Here is an 11,801-nt window from a genome sequence, read left to right on the forward strand (position 1 = left end):
TGCACGATGGAGGTCCAACCCATCCCAGCTTTACTGGTAGGGGACCACTCGAGCCAAGGCGTTACTCTTGATATTATCAAGAGTAACAAAGATCATGGAGAGCACGCCCCTTGCCACAGTGAGAGATAAGCCAACAAACATAGATTTGAGATATCTTTGCAACTCACAGGAGAGCCACTATGACACCCAGCCATGTATTTTGATTTGGATTTTGACCTTGAGATTTCTATTAGTACTAGTTTTGAGTTTGAGTTTAGCATAACGCTCAGCAAGGGCCTTAGCAAGCCCTCTCCTTCAGCCCACAGTGGCTTGCATGAGTTACCCTTGGATTGTACTTTGTCTCATTGGCCTGCGAGGCCTTCCCAAGATGATAATACATCTCTCGCTCTCTCTCTCTCTCTCTCTCTGCATGCATGTATGTATGTAATTCAATGTGATGACTCAAGCTCGAAATCTAGTAAGAGATGTAAATGTTTTTGAAAATTTACACAAAAAGTTATGCTCACCTTCTTTACTAAGACCTATCTACTCTCTTATGCTTGCTGATGGTGACAGAATTCCCGAACTGATAATACCCCTTTACTCAGATATCTACATGTGTACGTAAATGTGCCCGAGTAAGCATGGATGGAGAGTTGTTACATTTTGATTTTTCCATCTAGTTGTGTTGATGCTAGGTCCTTGGAGTTTCCTCCAAAAAGTGGCTATATTAAAAGCATCTTCTTACTTCTATCACGTGAGTAATAAATCAATTAGCATGCATACATGTGCGTGCGTGTGTGTGTGTTATATTCATGATCCATTTTTGCTTTAGGTGCTAATCCCCTCGATAATGGTGTCAAAATGTTGTTACTTATTTTCATGTTTACGTGTTCTAAGTTTTTAACCACCTACTAGTTCATGTCATTTGTTGTAGCTTATGTGTCTTAATGTCACATAGGGCCTTGGGTCGTATTCCATTATGAGATGTAGCTAAAGCATTGGAAACAATGCTTGCATGAGCTCAAGAAAAGATGAAGTATTATCCACTAAAGTTGAGGAAGTTTTCCACCTCCATTGGGGTTTATGGGTTGAAAAAGGTTGTACGATTCAAGACAAGCTGTAAGGTTTAGAAAAGAGAGAACCTTGAAAGCTCTAGTGGAGAGCTAGTCCTTTTCAAGGGTACAAGGATTGAGAAGTTTAATCTAGGAGTTTTAGGATTGCAAAAATAGATTAAAAGTGGGAGAGGGAGTGTAAAAGAAGAATGGGGTTTGGAGTTAATGGGAAGAGTAGCTCTAAGAAATATACAATGGAGAGAGGGTTTGGAGTTAAGGGGGAGAGTAGATCAATGGAGAGAGGGTTTGGAGTTAAGGGGGGGAGTAGATCTAAGAAATATACAATAGAGAGAGAGGAGGTGACAGTTGCAAGGGATGGAGGAAATGAAAGTAGGGGATAAGAGATTACAAGGTTAGAGCATGTTGTCACACATTGCTAGAGTTGAAGGAGCATGGACACTAAGAGTGAGTGCATGAGAGAACACACTAGAAAATTGAAAACACTACCCAAATAGTGTGGGCATCTTTGCATTATGAACTATGTATACATGAGCATTGACCTTCTTACTCTTGCCATGGCACCTAGTAAGGATTTCCTAGGAGCATCTCTCTATGCACCACATTAGGCAAGAAGAATCACATCTAGCAAGCATTTTCTACCTTTGAGACCTTTTGCCCAAGATCATGTCTTGAGGTATTTGCACTATCAGTTCCTTTCATAGAGAGTTACAGTGCATAAGAACACGAGCGAAGTGAACAACCACCCATATAGTATGGGTACCTTTCCCATGGCACGCAATAAAGATTTTAATTATGTATTCATGGCATTTAGTAAGGATTTTCTCTCTTTATGCATCACATCTATAAGGGCTTTCTCCCTCTAGAAGCTTTTGACCAAGGTCTAGAAATGCCCCCAGATGATATCTTGACAGTATTTTGCAATACCCTTAGCTTTCATTGGCATAGCTTGTTCTTTCACTTGTAGTCCATCACATGAGACCAATTGCAAGAACCTTGAGATGCTTGAGCTTCTCCTTTAGAAAACAAATGCTTTGTACATTAAACCTTGAGAACATCTTCATAGAGGTCTGAAAAATTGCTAGGATCGAATAGCCCTCTCATCCAAACTCTGCCTTGAGCTTAATGGATCCATAAGCAAGCGCTCTAGAATAGCCATCGACAATGCAAAGTGTAGAACATCCAAAGCATCGAGTGTTGATGTCTCTCCTCGATACATTAGAGGTTCCAAGTTCAATGGGTTTGCCAAATTGCAAGTGCCCTCAGATTTCAACTCCCGTTGCATGGGGGAGTTTCAGAGAGCATAAAGCTGGAAACTTTTGCCCAACATTCCCCTTCCATCTGAGAGTTGTCCATGCTGGGGTGTCAACTAAGAACTGAAGCAACCTTCTAAGAATAGGATAGCAACCAAGGATTAATGGTGAGCATTGATGTGCAAGGAGCTAGCCCATACTTTTGCACAATGGGCAGATCTACGACGGGGAGCCGACTAAGCCAAGAGTTTAAGAGGCATGCCAAGATTGTTTCCCACATTGCAAAGAATGAGGAAAGAGCAAGGAGAACAAAACTTCCCTTTGCATAACACATGGCATAACCATTGGGTGACACATGATTCTTCACAATAAGTAAATATAGAAGATTTTATAGGTGTCCTTGTTCCTAAGTCAATCTATATTCTTTATCTTAGTCTTGTGTGGCTAGGAATTGTCTTGGCATCTTGGGAATTCTAGAAGGATGTAAGTCGAAGCATGTATGTCTCAAATGCGTACATAACAAACACGTTTTTCTTATATAAGGATGAAATTGAACATGGTAATTCTTGAAAATAAATAAATATAGAAGATTTTGTTGGTGCCCTTGTTCCTAGACAATCTAGATTCTTTATCAGTGTCTTCTGCTGCTAGTAGGTGTCTTGGCATCTTGAGAATTCCTGAAGGATGAAGTTGAATATGGCATATGTACTTCTTGAAAAAGAAAAGAATATGGCATATGTATGTGAATGTCTCAGAAGCATACATTACGAACAATGGGCCCTCAATGCATCCCACATGGCAAAGTGCTGCTGCTAAAAGTGGTTGAAGCCCTGGGCGCTTTTAATTTGGGATAAGGATGAAAGTGAGCATGGTATATATGTTTAAACATAGATTACCATAGTTGTTTGAGAATTGAGGGAGGCACATAGAAGTTGTGTATCATTATAATTACAGTCAATGCTAAGCATTGTAAACGGAAATTTGATTCACCAGTTTGTAGGTTTGAATTCCCAAATACTCAGCATATGACTTTAGTTGAAATAAATGCATTCCCAAATACACACCATACGCCTTCCCTTGGTCATAGCAATAAGGCTTAAACAGAAAACAGGGGACATATTCACTTCGTCTGCTTCGGAAGTCAAATGTATAGGATAATCAAATAAAAAAACTTGAATACTGCAATAAGCACTCAATGTATTTTGAATTTAAGGATAACCAATCAATTTGCCTGCAAAGATTTGATAAGGTTTATAGAATAATTGTTGACAACAGATATGGATAATTATCCATATGCTTAGCTACCAGTGAGTTTTTACTGGTTTTCCTAAGCATCATCCTTGGATATCACACATGGAATTAAGCAAAGAGAAAATCCTTGGCGAAGTTTCAAAGAAGTACTCACAATGGCACCCTGCGGCTTAACAGACAATCACTGAGGAATGTCACCATGAAGTTTACCATAAGATGGGTACAAATGGAAAATGCTAGTGTGAAAAAACTTATAATCTTTTATAGGAGCTGAACATGCATGTTGCTAATACACCATGATGACAGAGCCCACAGCAGCAGTGAAATCTCCCACATTTAAGGATATGCTGCAAACTTTAGGGCAAAAAATAAAAGATTTTTCCTTGTTCTACAAGAAAGAAGCTAGCTGCTCTATACCTGTGGCCAAGCTTTCTTTCAGCTAGAGAAACCAGCCGTAATGCTTCAGCATCTTTGGTGAGAGGCGTGAACATGCATTTTACTCAAGCACTTGGACCAAGCCAGGAAGTGAGTCCCATGACAGACAATTGCAGCATTCACCCATATCACGAAACTAGCTTCACAGAAACAAGGATTATTAGCTATTACTGGTAGTTTACCAAGAAAAGATGAGAGAGAGATTCTTCCCCTCTTTTTTTTTTTTTTTTTGGGCATAAACTTGTGGGAAAGGTTCATTTTACAGAGACATGTCACATAGCAACAGCGTACCCCCAAAAAATCTCGTTAAATAAGGGGACTGTCACAGTAGTGGGCTAACAAAATTTTCTAAAACAGCCCACACCTGCCTCCAGCATTATCCAACTCAAAACTTCATTGATAATAGCATTCAAACGCCTTAAACCATAAAATGTGTATCCAAAAGTTGACCTTCAGGACACTACACCATGGGAACCAAGCATGCATCTCAAGACCTTCACACCATACCCCACAAAAGCTCCCTGGCTTAGGCTTACCAAGGAATTCTGTGTTACGTGGAAGAGGACACCAGTTAATATGGGTTACAGACACTCTCTACTTTGCTCATCAGTAATCACTGTGTATCCAATGCACGATGGAGTTAAAAAGGCCACTGTTGACACTCTTGGAAATTGCTGTCTTACCAACCTCTGTCTGGTGGGCCTCGAGAGAGAATTGTGCAAAACTGCTGCTTTCACAGTACATCAAAGCTGAAATCCTCCCTCCAATCAGATCAGCTACACATAAACGCAGAGCAACCAACTAAGACAGCATTCCAAGAAAAGGAAAACCTTCCACTCCATAAATAAGGTTGCAAATTGGCTACCTAGGTCTTAAGCATCATTGTGTGATCTATCATCCAAATGCATAGATAATCCCGTGATACATAATACCATGAAGATTAGCTATAGGTCTTATGAGTCACTGCATTACGTATCACACATACTAGTGACTAGTCCCTTACCTCCTTTCCAGCCCTGCCGGGACCGGTAGACACATGCACCAAGGGCATTTCTCTGCCTTCTTGTTTCTTTGAGCACAAGCCGCTGCGATCTGTGCAGAAAATCTCAATTCAGTCATAACTGTCTGGAAGAATAACTTGTTTTTTCAAGAACCAAAAATAATTTAATACAACACATTGCAGCCTGCAAGACATTTTCATGGCTTGTGCAAGATACTGTACTAGCAAAGAAACCCCTATAAAGAACTTGTTCGGCAGGAAAGGAGAACATTATACGAACCTGTAGCTGTCTGCATATCAGTGGACCACACAGACAACTGACCAAAATTGGCCTCAGGCACATTACTGTGCCCTGCATGACTGCTTCCTTGTCCCAGCTGTGCTGAATTGTGGATATCTGTAGTCAAAGCAAGGCTACTAAAACCATTTGCAGCACTGGCCTTACTTGCACTCTTCTCTCTTTCCCTATCAAAATTGGAGAGGGAGCCTTCACTTGCTGACAAAGGTAAACTCGCTTTTGTCCGAGGAGAATAAATTGTGGACCAAGACCTACCACTTGAGCCAGCCAAGGTCATAATTGCCTCAGCCTGTCCTGACAGTATGACACAGTTCAATTAGAGAATAACTAAGGCACTTCCAACAAATTCCCAAAAAACAAATCTCTGTAGCAGAAGCAGCTATGTACACACAATAAGACATTACTGCCCACCTTATCAGGAGGTACATCATCAAAGACATGGGCCTGTCCAGCATAAAAAATGGTCAGTTGTCGACTCGGTGGTGTTTTTGTCTGTTGACTGCACAATTGCATTTTTATCAGAGAGTAGTCTATAAGCAGAAGCTTTTTTAGTATAATGAACCAGAAATAATAGTTTCATATGATGTAAAATAATATATAACTGGGAAAGGGACCAACCTTGCTACAAAGGTAGATTCTGAACCAGCATTTTGAGACCACAACTTTGACCTTCCAGGCAAAGGACCTGGACCCATAGCAGGGTTACCAGAACCACTATTGAGAAGATTTGCAACACCTGAACCTTTGAGCCCAGTCCTTGAGCCCTCATCAGCAGGAGGGAGAGGCAAAACTGGTGTTAGAGGATTCTCTCTAGAATTATTGACAGCTAATTTATCTGACTGTAGACCTAAATGACCAGTTCTTGTTGGTCCAAATATCCCTGTATTAAAAGAAACAGGCCTTGAACTGTCCCATTTCTTCGAAACAACCGTAGGAAAATCTGCCTTGATAACTGATGAAGGATGTGGACTCGGGCCTTTTGACGACAAACGAGGAGGCTGCATGGTTAAGTGTAGATCATCCACACCCACATTCTGATGCCTGCTTTTCCTATCATCCTGTCTTTCAAGGCGCGAGGCCTTTCAGAAAAGCAGGAGACAAGGGCAATGAGGAAAAGAATTGCACCACAAAAAATGAAGCACGAAAACAATACAAGTCAATTTACCTTAAGAAGACGGGAATTATCCAACGCTTCCATGCTCATCTGCAACTGCTCTTGCAAAGAATCCCTACTGGTTGTAATGTCCCTCCTCTTTCCCTGCCTACTATCAACCTCAGCCTTGAAGATTGCACTTGTATTTCCAAGATGCTGAACTCCCGTCTCTTTCACACGTGACAAATGCTCTGTACAAACATTTATCCCATCATTAAAACAATGTGCCCAGTTTGCCTGGGTCAAGTAGGCAACAGACCTACCTTGCCTGCAGAAGGCTTCTCACATTTGAGGAAGGCACAAAATTGCCACATCCACTACCATCTTGATACAACATTAGTAATCAGACCAATCAGCTTACAAGACTACCAGATTCAGTCTTTGAAGTTTGGAAAGCCGAAGAGAAAAAACCTGATAAAGTAACAACTGGAGCAGAACACGCCTCAAACCGACCACTGTTTATAGATGATGCTCTTGTTGATGCTTCCCCCTCTACTTCTTCAACAGTTCCTGAAACCTTTCTTGGGCCTTTTGTAGCATCCAAGTTTATGACTTCTGGCTGTTTGACGTCCTCTCTTTCACCAGCAATACCAAGAAAATCATGAAATACAGGTTGTTCTTCCCCATCCATTGGCACTGTCACGACGGAAGAATGCACCATTGAAGGCAGCCAATCATGGTGTTCTTGTTTACTGCACCGCAAACATCCTCCAGCCCAGCCTGAAAGAAACAGTGTACTTATCATTGATATGAGCTTTCTAGGAGGTTTGGCCAGCGGCAATGTATTTATTTCACAACTTCATACACAGCATCTCTGCCCTATCTTTCATCATATCAATTCCAACGTTACACTTTGCTGAACCTACGTCCTTGAAATTCACATGCCTTACCGTATATGACTCATAGCATTCAGATGCTGGTGAACAAATCTAGTAGAATATTGTCAAAGACCAATTTGACTTTTCCATATCTCACAATGATATGCAAAACATATGGGAAGAAAATTTCACACAGCACACAGCTTACGAATTGACCTAACACTTCAACCCGACAAGGGCTGCATGTTAGCCTTTTGTAATACCTCTTTGACAACTATTGCAAGGGGAGGGCTTAATAACCATACAATGATATGCAAAATCTATGGAAGCAAATTTTACACAGCACACAGCTTACAAATTGACCCGACACTCCAGTCCGACAAGGGCTGGATATTAGCCATTTGTAAAACCATGCCTCATTGACCACTATTGCAAGGGAAGGGCTTAATAAGCAAAACAAAACTCCCAAATGATTACCATACTCATTTGGTTCAAGATGCTCACATTGAGAGTCATTGTAATCTCATTTTCCTGATTTATTTGAAAAAATGGTAAACAGACTTTTTGCATTTGATTTATAGCATGTTAAGGTAGACTTAATTGACAGACTTTATGTGGGCTTGCACATAGTGGGGGCCAGTTCAGTGTCTTCCCCCCCTGATTTGTAAAAGATTACATAACCTTTCTTGCTTTTGAATTTATGCATGTTTAGGCAGTCATGATTCAACATGGCTTCAGATATAGAGCTTCCTACCCGTTCATCTCAATGTTCTTATGCCAAGCAAGATAATCCTGCAAATCTTGTTAGTGTGTAAGACGGTATCAGAATCCCTTCAGCCTTTGAAGGATAAATTCATTTTTGCATTATTTTATCAAGGGGTGGAAAATTGCTCTCGAGTTTTATTAGGAAAAGGCCCTTTCCTTTTTAAACAACAATACAACAAACTCAGATGTTCTGTTTGTACTCCAGGTGACACGTTTCCAAATTGGTAGCAGTGAAGGAGAAGCCACTTATAAAAACCTATTGCCACATTTATGATGGATAGGTGGGTGTCAACGTCTGTCAGAAAGATTAGAATCCTCATACAGCAAAATATCTGGAACTTCAGGGAGGACAGTAATCTTGCAAAAAGCCCTTAGAAGCTGTTTCCCAGGAGGAACAGTAGTTTAATGAGCTGATGGGCAGGAACAAGAGGCTTTATATAATGATCCGAGGAGGAAAATGAGTAAAGGGACAATGAATGGACACAAGTACAAGGGAGGAATAGAAAAAAGGTAAACAAGGAAAAGAGAGAGGAGAAGGAAGAGACGGCAGAGCATTTCAAAAAGCAACATGAAAGCTTACCTGCAAGCTATTTCCGAGGAGAAACAGTAGTTTTATGAGCTGATGAGAATAACATAATGAGAGGAGGAGAAAAAGTGAAGAGCGAATAACGGGAGGTGAGAGGTAAACATGAGTAGGAAAGAAACCTGAGCATCTCAAAGCTGCAACTGGAGGAAAGGTACAAGGGGAAGAAGGAAGAAAAAACAATGGTAAAAGAAGGAGGGTGAGAGTAGTAGACAAAGGAGCAACAAGAGGAACAGAAGGGGAATCAAGAGAAGATGGAAACATTAAAGGGAGCTTAATAAGCAGAAGAGCCAGACTGTATATGTCCTTTTCTTGGGGGCAGAGGGAGATACATGCAAACAGCAGGAGGCTGCGGCCGTGGAACAGGACCACAATTTGAAAAGTTCATTATGTCAAATGGAAAGGGCAACGGAAAACAGAGGGAGAGACTCAATCAGGAACAGAAGCAGAAGATGTAAAAGACACTGAACAAGAAGGTTGATGTACTGTAACTGATAACAGTATACAAAGAGTGCTGAACTGAGATTTCAAAAAAAAAAAACCCCTCATATTTCTGTCTCATACCAAGTTTTGCCCAAGGTATTAAACAATGACTCAATTAGCTCAATACTAGGGAAAAACGGGTTCAATTATCATGCAACTTTATTGTGCAGTCTCCTTGAAAGCTCATCAACTCCTTGGAAAGACAATAGAGTCTCGTTAACAAGCCCATACTTAATGCCCAGGGGATCTAACATGAAGGTCAAATTCAATCTATGACACAAGTTGCACTTCTCAAGGTATTGACCCTGTCTAGGTTTGCGAGAAGAACACTGGATACTGTGCTCATAATTATGCTTAACTTCTTGTGTGATCTCGTTGAAAGCCTTTATTCCATACTTAACCCCCAACAACTCTATTGGCAGGACTGAAGAGAGAAGACAAATGCCAGCCTCAGAGCCCGCACCAACAACGACTCCAAGTTCAATCTGTAGCAGCCTTCACCGAAGTGATTATAACAGCACTCCTCACGATATTAATCCATGTGCGTTTACTAGGGGAAAATTGAATACATTTTTGGAGATACAACTTTTGGGTGCCCTGTCTGTAAATCCTGAGTCTCGCCCAATGAGAGAACACAATACAGCACCAAACATTTAAGTCAAAAGAAACCACTTGATGAAAGGTATGCCATCCATCAGCACTAGCTAAAAATTATTAATCCAATCAAAGACCTTACGTGTGAACATGCCTTGGGCAGGAGTCTACAGCTTGGCAAGTAAGATGGTAACGTCGACATTTAAGATCTATGGTTCTAAGAGTACGTTTCAGATTGCTTGCAAACAAACATTGCCATGACTAAGGCAAAACAATGTGCATTTGTGCGATAAAAGTTGGAAGGGGTTAGAGTGCTTGAGCTCGACGGAACCAACAAACAATCACAGGTAGGCAGAGTGCGCTGGCAGGCCCTGGAACGGGGGAAGTCCTGGGCGGGGAACACTGTGATGTTCTCCGTTAAAGCGAAATACAACAAATCTGGCAGGAACTACTCTAGAGGCGAGACAAACCTTTAGAAAACGGAGCTTGAATTACAGATTTTGAGCCCCTACGTTTTGCGGCGCTGGAGCATGAGACTGCCTCTGCACGCCAAATGGATGTAATTGACCACAAGGCGACAGAGTACAACCAGTCGCATTGTGACCCAAAAGCGTGACTCAGATGCAAGATAAAGATCTTCAAGGGATAGTGTCTGACTGTAGGCGTGTTCAAGTCTGTAGCGAAGACGGAGGACAAGCTTCAAAGATCGGGGACACTTTGGCAAGGGCGGGTAGGAGGTCGAGATCCCTGGGTTGAAAGCGAACAGGAAATCGGTAGAACAAGGAAGGAAAAGCCCTGAGGCGCTCTAATTGCGCGATATCTGTAGAATGGAGTCGAGAGGAGACCTCGGAAGAGGAGCAGAGCAAGGTATGTCGTTGATGTTGTGATCAATCCGCAAAACAAAGCAGGGAGACGATCCGTTTGTCTGCAGGAGCCGAGCAGGGAAGGCGATGGATCCAACCACAGAGAAGCCGCAGAGCAGAACAGAGAGCAAAAACGAACACTTAGAAAGGAAGACCAAGGTGAGAAGAAGAGTTGATGAAGACGACACACCCCTTAATTAAAGTATTGCAAAGCACATTTTGATTAATTAATGACTAAGCGAGTGGGCGTTGTAAATAAGGACTCCACTAGAAAAGGACTCCTGTGTTTGAAAAACCTGGACTTTTACGACCTTTCAACTCTTGGCATTACAACATTGCTTTGGTGAGCTTGCTCACCTTACCTACCCCCTGCCTACCACTGTGCTCGCATTTGCCTTCATTGCTCGCACTCGCCTTCGTAGCCCATAGGGCACGCACATGAGGGAAACAAGCATCCATGGTTTTTTGAGCTCGATGGCTAAATGCTCGTAGAAAGTACTAAGCAGCTTGGCCACATAACTTTGGGGCACCATTGATCCATCGGAGATTTGCAAAGCGGTCCTTTTGCTAATGGTTGTTTATCGATTTTTAAGTCTTTGTGTGTAAACAAAGACTATCAATGAGTTCTCTCATAATCACATCAATTGATCGAACACTACCTCCTTGATGTTCTTAATGCTCCAAGCTAAGGTTGGAATATCTACTACTCCCCATGATAGTGATCTTGTGTGATAGTGATCTTGTGACACTCTTATCAATCTCACTTGAATGCAGTGTGCATTCTAAGTTCTAACTTGATCTAAGCATAGCCCTCCAACTTTTCAACACAAGATACGTCCATTTAAGATGGGTGGGTACAATTGGAGCTTGCTTCTTTAAAGCATCATGGGATTAGGATACCTCCATCGAAGTACAAGGATGACAACCTTGTCACCTTATACCACTCAATAATGCAAAAGCTTGTTTCTTTTGTGCAAGGCTCATCATAATAAGGAACTACATCCATTTTGCAATTGAACCATCATTTTGTATGTTTGATATGTGAAGATGATCAATTGCTATTCAATTACACCAACTTCACGCATTGTGAGTCTTTGGAGAGCCTAAGTGATTGTAAACCATGAGGCACCTTTGTATTGTCCTCCATTTCAACTTGCGCAAATCTTCCCTCAGGGAACGTTCAAAACTGAAAACTCATATGACTCTTAAACTCACACCACAAAATGTGTGATTGTATAGACAAGAGTGCTAAC

General features: G+C 41.4%; 1 protein-coding gene across 4 annotated transcripts; it reads right to left on the bottom strand.

The window, feature by feature from the left end:
• Window positions 1-3,465: 3,465 nt before the first annotated feature.
• LOC147906342 (uncharacterized) lies at window positions 3,466-10,717 on the bottom strand. Of its 4 annotated transcripts, none has more exons than XR_015541421.1 (9): window positions 10,531-10,717; window positions 6,854-7,162; window positions 6,455-6,633; window positions 5,908-6,368; window positions 5,701-5,788; window positions 5,272-5,578; window positions 4,995-5,083; window positions 4,679-4,767; window positions 3,466-4,127 (listed from the first exon to the last, which is right to left on the bottom strand). XR_015541421.1 is itself a non-coding variant. In XM_087378199.1 (8 exons), exons 2-8 carry the CDS (start codon window positions 7,101-7,103, stop codon window positions 4,759-4,761), a joined length of 1,383 nt encoding a protein of 460 aa, XP_087234325.1. In that variant the 5' UTR covers window positions 7,104-7,162; window positions 10,531-10,702; the 3' UTR covers window positions 4,146-4,758. The 4 variants fall into 4 exon arrangements, 2 of the variants coding, with proteins under 2 accessions (XP_087234325.1, XP_087234311.1); XR_015541420.1 differs by lacking the exon at window positions 3,466-4,127 and adding an exon at window positions 4,145-4,536; XM_087378199.1 differs by lacking the exon at window positions 3,466-4,127 and having other exon boundaries at window positions 4,146-4,767; window positions 10,531-10,702.
• Between the last annotated feature and the right edge of the window lie 1,084 nt (window positions 10,718-11,801).

This window comes from Dipteris shenzhenensis, chromosome 1, assembly GCF_047967505.1.
Source record: "Dipteris shenzhenensis isolate YYH24624 ecotype China chromosome 1, Dip_SZ_1.0, whole genome shotgun sequence".
Taxonomy (NCBI): domain Eukaryota; kingdom Viridiplantae; phylum Streptophyta; class Polypodiopsida; order Gleicheniales; family Dipteridaceae; genus Dipteris; species Dipteris shenzhenensis.

Excerpts from the sequence above, each read along its gene's own strand:
- LOC147906342 (XM_087378199.1), bottom strand. The coding sequence starts at position 7,103 with ATGGTGCATTCTTCCGTCGTGACAGTGCCAATGGATGGGGAAGAACAA. Across the intron at positions 6,634-6,853 it reads TCCAGTTGTTACTTTATCAG|AGCATTTGTCACGTGTGAAA; the intron begins GTTTTTTCTCTT and ends ATGTTTGTACAG. Across the intron at positions 5,789-5,907 it reads GAATCTACCTTTGTAGCAAG|TCAACAGACAAAAACACCAC; the intron begins GTTGGTCCCTTT and ends GCAATTGTGCAG.